This window comes from Protobothrops mucrosquamatus, unplaced genomic scaffold (genome assembly GCF_001527695.2).
Source record: "Protobothrops mucrosquamatus isolate PMUCROS unplaced genomic scaffold, P.Mucros_1.0 scaffold1010, whole genome shotgun sequence".
Taxonomy (NCBI): Eukaryota; Metazoa; Chordata; class Lepidosauria; order Squamata; family Viperidae; genus Protobothrops; species Protobothrops mucrosquamatus.
This window is the reverse complement of record NW_015387246.1, coordinates 15,627-21,126: the sequence shown is the minus strand read 5'-3', so window position 1 is coordinate 21,126 and position 5,500 is coordinate 15,627. Positions and strand designations below refer to the sequence as shown.

Genomic DNA, 5,500 nt, shown 5'->3' with positions numbered 1-5,500 from the left:
CGTAATTTTAAAAGTGGTTCACTTAGTCGGATGGAGCACATTCCACCATGACCTTCATAGCAGCAAACTCCAGCACACCTAGAAGACAAAGCAGAAGCTATCATTTTGTTTCCCAACAGCAAAAATCTATCAAAGCAGAATGTGATTGGAACAGTTATCCATTGTGATCTACTAGTTTTCTAGTAAGAGGACAATTTTTCAAGAAAGAGAAGTAGAAAAGTATTTAAAAGCAGCCCAGTTCTGTCTGAATTACACTGCTACCTCATCCTGCTGGTTTGTTGTAGCATAAAATCCAAGATTCAAGTACAAACATTTTACTGATATCGCTGATCTTGACCAGTATATGTATCCGATTATGCATGCCCTGCTTGGTTGTCAGGTAAAAGCTCTGCCTGCTTGCAATCAGGCAATCCAACCTTGGCTGACTAGGAAAGCTTATCAGAATCAGAAATATCAGGGTTGTAACTTAAGCTATCAAACCATCATCAGATAAAAATGTTGCAAATTTTTAATGGGTAGATGTGCTCTACCTTTTAAAAAAGGGGGGGCGCAATGGAAGCAGCTCTAGAGGCATCTTTGTTGACACTAAGGCTGCGAGACAGCCTTTCCTCCCCCCACCCCCACCCCCACCCCCGATATTCTCTGCACTACCATTCCCAGGACTGCAAGCAGCAGAGAATTCTGGGAGTGGTAGTCCTACCATCCCTGGAGGGCGTCTCTTTAGGGATGCCTCCCTCCCTCTTTCCCCGGCGCTTTCTTCGGCGTACAGAGTCATGCGCGGGCTCCATTTCACTTCCACCGCCGCCAGGCGCCCCCAGAAGAGGGTCTCGTTGAACTGCAGAAAGAGGCCCCTCACGTCGGGGTTCGGGTCCAGCAACTCCCAGGCATCGTCCATCAGCGAGAGTGGCCGCGGAGGATCAGAAGAGATCGTCTGAACCCGCACCTCCGCGTCCTCCGTTTCCCATTCCTCCTGCAACTGCAGGGCCAGCAAAAAGTCCTCGTCCATCGTGCCTCGCAGAAGCGACATCCGAGCTGCAGGCAGCCGCCATCCACCCGCCGGAAGCGGCTGTTCAATCTGGCGCATGCGCTAAGCCCCATGTCTCGTCACATTTCTCATTAGTCTTCGAGGCAGCAACGCGCTTGCGCATCTCTCCAGACATCCGGAACTGAAGCCTGGTCTACACCAGATACATTTTATGGTAACGTGCGAAACGGAGAGCGACGTGTCGCCGTTCCTTGACGTCTTACGTTTCCCGCAGGCTCTTCTCGCCTGAAGATCCTCGCGAGCGACTCTTTATTATTATTTTTTTTCCGGCGCAGGCGCTCTTCGGACTGTTTCCTCCGCGGGCCTTCCTTCGTCTCTCTGCTCTTTGGGTCTCTCGCTGCTCCGGCTCAGGCATGGCGGTGTCTCTGGGGGAGGTGGCCGCAGTCAGTGGCGCTAGCCGTTTGCGGCGGCAACTGGAGTCCGGGAGTTACGCGGCGGAGGAGTACGTGAAGCAGCTGTCCCAGCAGTCGGATGGGGACCGGGACCTGCAGGAGCACCGGCAGCGCATCCAGGCGCTGAGCGAGGAGACGGCGCAGAGCCTCAAGCGCAACGTCTACCAGAACTACCGGCAGTTCATCGAGACGGCCCGCGAGATCAGCTACCTGGAGAGCGAGATGTACCAGCTCAGCCACATCCTCACCGAGCAGAAAGGCATCATGGAAACGGTCACCCAGGCCCTGTTGCTGCAGTCCAATGCCGGCGAGCGAGAAGACCCGGCTGTCGCGGGAGCCCGGCGAGCTGCCGCGGCCGCCGCCGACCCCCACGCGAACCCTTTCCTGCCTCTCTCCGGCAAGGACGCCTCGGCCAACGAGGAGGGCCGGCAGCGAACTCTCACCACCCTCCTGGAGAAAGTGGAGGGCTGCCGAGACCTGCTTCCCGAGAGCCCCGGCAAGTATCTCGTGTACAACGGGGACCTGGTGGAATACGACGCCGACCACATGGTGCAGATCCAGAAAGTGCATGCTTTCCTTATGAATGACTGCTTGCTGGTGGCGGCGTGGCTGCCCAACCGGCGGGGCATGTACCGTTACGATGCCCTCTACCCGCTGGATGGGCTGGCTGTGGTTAATGTCAAGGACAACCCCCCCATGAAGGATATGTTCAAGTTGCTTATGTTCCCCGAGAGTCGCATCTTCCAAGCTGAGAATGCCAAGATCAAGAAAGAGTGGTTGGAAGTGCTGGAGGAGGCCAAAAGAAACCGAGTCCTCAGTGAGAAACGAAGGCTGGAGCAGGAGGTGCCCGTGCGGACTCTTCCAGTGCCTGCTGAGACTACAAATCCTTTTGAAGTAGACGAGGAAGAAGAGAAGGAGGAAGAAAAAAAGGCAACACCGGAAGAAGAAATGGTGGATCTGTCATTAGAATGGATTCAGGAACTGCCAGAAGACTTGGATGTCTGCATTGCTCAGAGAGACTTTGAAGGGGCGGTTGATTTGTTAGACAAGCTGAAGGAATATCTGAGTGACAAACCTGTGACCCAGATGGTTAAAGAATTGCGAGCAAAGGTAGATGAAAGAGTCCGACAGCTCACGGAGGTCCTTGTGTTTGAATTGTCTCCAGATCGGTCTCTCCGAGGAGGGCCCAGAGCTACCCGACGAGCTGTTTCTCAGCTCATTCGCTTGGGCCAGTCAACTAAAGCATGTGAACTTTTCTTGAAAAATAGGGAAGCTGCTGTTCACACAGCCATCCGACAGTTGCGCATTGAGGGTGCCACTTTGCTGTATATTCACAAACTTTGTCATGTCTTCTTTACCAGCCTGTTAGAGACTGCAAGAGAGTTTCAGACAGACTTTGCTGGAAACAGTGGGTGTTACTCAGCTTTTGTGGTCTGGGCCCGGTCTACCATGCGGATGTTTGTAGATGCATTCAGCAAACAGGTGTTTGATAGTAAGGAGAGTTTATCTACTGCTGCTGAGTGTGTAAAGGTAAGTAAATGGAGGGGAATGGAGTAAAAACTGGAAAAAGTCTGTCAGTGCATCCCTAATGGAGAAGTATTTGGGCAGTGTTTTGGAATGTAGTGGCTGCTCAATTCTAAATCCTTCTCCTGCCTAGTCATATCAGCAGCTTGGAGATTATTCTGATGTCTCCTAGTACAGATATACACATAAATGCAACAAAGGAGAGCAGAAATACACATACAACATTTTGTTTTGTATAACAAAACAAAATGCCTATGTTCAGTTGGTAAAAGGGCTGGAAGACAGCAACATTTTCATTTCCAGTTCTGCTTGTGGTAAACGGACTCGCCCTCTAAAATTTGGAAAAGACAGGTTAGTCATATGCACTGCCTTTGCACAGCAGCTGGATCTTAACCACAGATCCTGTCTTACCTGAAAAAGTACATTTTGCTTTATAGAACAAAGGGTGAGCCTCTGTATAATGTTGCTTTTTTACTGTTCAAAACAAGTTGCAAGAATATATCTGTCAGTTTTTATTTTTTCTCTTATCTCTGAAAAGACTGGAATGGAATACAGACTACTCTTTTCTGTTCACCTAAATCATGGGAGTAATGGAAATAAAACTTGTCTTTTATCCAGTTCTATTTCATGTTGGCATTAACATTAGGGATAAAATTTAAATTACTGGAGAATATGTTTCTTTTAAATGTATGAAGCAAGTTTCATTTATATGTTTTAAATTAAGATGGTTACAGCAAATTGTTTATTTTTACTTAAATTTTAGCATAAGTAATGTTCACATGGATTAGATCTGCGTTGTCTTTAATGTTAGGTGGGACAATAAAAGCCAAGAATGGAGCTTAAACTGTTCATAGATTTCATTCTTCTTCTGTCATATGTTTGTGGGCAGGTTGAATAAGAAACTTAAGAAATAATGCATCTTGAAATGCAGTCTCCAAACATGAGGCAGTCTCTGTTCATATTTATTGAGTGGCACAAAGCCTCTTTTGAGCTTTATACAAACTTTGAAGTACTTGTGCCATATATTGAATTAGGCCCTGGTAGAAAAGAACCACCTTCTGAATTCAAATTATATTTAGTATTTATAACTTTCCTTCCCTCATTCCCTTCCTATTTCTGCCTATTATGTAATAGATATTAACATCCCTCATTGACATTCTGCAGCAAATTCTCCCAAGAAATGTAGTTGTCAGCTGATTAAAATGTAGCCCACCCCTGGATTAAACAATTATCTATTAATGAGCCACACGGTAATATTATGCAGAGATTGGTTTTGAAATGTTCCTAAGCTATGTGTCAGTGTTAGTTTCCAATAGGAAGATTATTTTACCATCTCTCTGTTGTGCAATTTCTTTAGATTTAATTTAATTAATCATGTCATTTGTTGTTGAAGGTGGCCAAGGAACATTGTAAGCAACTCAGCAACATTGGTCTGGATTTGACCTTCATTATTCATGCCCTACTAGTAAAAGATATCAAAGGGGCTTTGCAGAGCTACAAAGATATCATAATTGAGGCCACAAAACATCGTAACTCTGAAGAGATGTGGAGGAGAATGAACCTGATGACTCCTGAAGCCTTAGGGAAGCTTAGAGAGGAAATGAGGAGTTGTGGTGTGACCAGTTTTGACCAGTACACTGGAGATGACTGCTGGGTGAATCTTAGCTACACTGTTGTGGCTTTCACGAAACAGACCATGGCTTTCTTGGAAGAAGCTCTCAAGTTGTATTTCCCTGAGCTGCACATGGTTCTGCTAGAAAGTCTGATGGAGATCATCCTGGTGGCCATCCAACATGTTGATTACAGTTTACGGTGTGAACAGGATCCTGAGAAGAAAGCATTCATCAGGCAAAATGCATCTTTCCTCTATGAAACTGTCCTTCCTGTTGTGGAAAAAAGATTTGAGGAAGGTGTTGGAAAGCCTGCTAAGCAGTTGCAGGATCTGAGGAATGTTTCACGACTAATGCGTATTAATCCTGAAAGTACTACCTCAGTGGTGTGACCTGTAATGCCTCAGTAGTTTTTATATAAAGATTGTATATATTTGTGTACATACATACATAAAGATATGTATGCACATACATGCATAAACTAATGATTATCAAATATAGCAATGCTCTCATAAGTTAATTATGTTCGGCAAATACAAGAGACAGAAAATAAAGGAAAAGAAAGCAAATATTGTGGTGTGAAAGCTCAAGTAACATCTCTTTTTTGAAGGTCTGATGGTGACTGTTTAAATTTCAAGACGTCCTATGATGGCATCTGCTTATGTTAATAAATAATGTTATTTAAATATATATGTAATTAGGTGCTCAAGAAAAAAACTTCTGATCCTTTTTAGGAATGTAAATTATGAGATGCATCTATTGATTTCTTCATATTAGGTAGGGGTATACATGAAATAGGAAAAATGTTTTAAACTATCTGCTGTATTCCAAGTGTTCTGTTGAACTGTTCCATATCACCCACAGTTTAGCCAGAACCCAAACCCAGAATACTTTGGTTATTCTGGGTTTCAGATGGCACAAAATCCAAG

General features: G+C 45.4%; 2 protein-coding genes across 2 annotated transcripts in view; one reads left to right on the top strand and one right to left on the bottom strand.

Moving 5' to 3' along the window:
* SPRTN (SprT-like N-terminal domain) overlaps positions 1–1,048 on the bottom strand; it is a 6,958-nt gene extending 5,910 nt beyond the window's left edge. The window contains exons 1-2 of the mRNA XM_015819881.2: positions 768–1,048; positions 1–78 (exon numbers count right to left, since the gene is read on the bottom strand). The exon at positions 1–78 is cut by the window's left edge and continues 14 nt beyond it. Coding sequence (XP_015675367.1) covers positions 1–78; positions 768–1,027 — 338 coding nt within the window. The 5' untranslated portion in view covers positions 1,028–1,048. The remainder of the gene's footprint in view (positions 79–767) is intronic.
* A 350-nt stretch (positions 1,049–1,398) lies between these two features.
* Positions 1,399–5,069, top strand: EXOC8 (exocyst complex component 8). Its single transcript, XM_015819886.1, has 2 exons — positions 1,399–2,967; positions 4,355–5,069. Exons 1-2 carry the CDS (start codon positions 1,399–1,401, stop codon positions 4,961–4,963), a joined length of 2,178 nt encoding a protein of 725 aa, XP_015675372.1. The 3' UTR covers positions 4,964–5,069.
* The last annotated feature ends 431 nt before the right edge of the window (positions 5,070–5,500 follow it).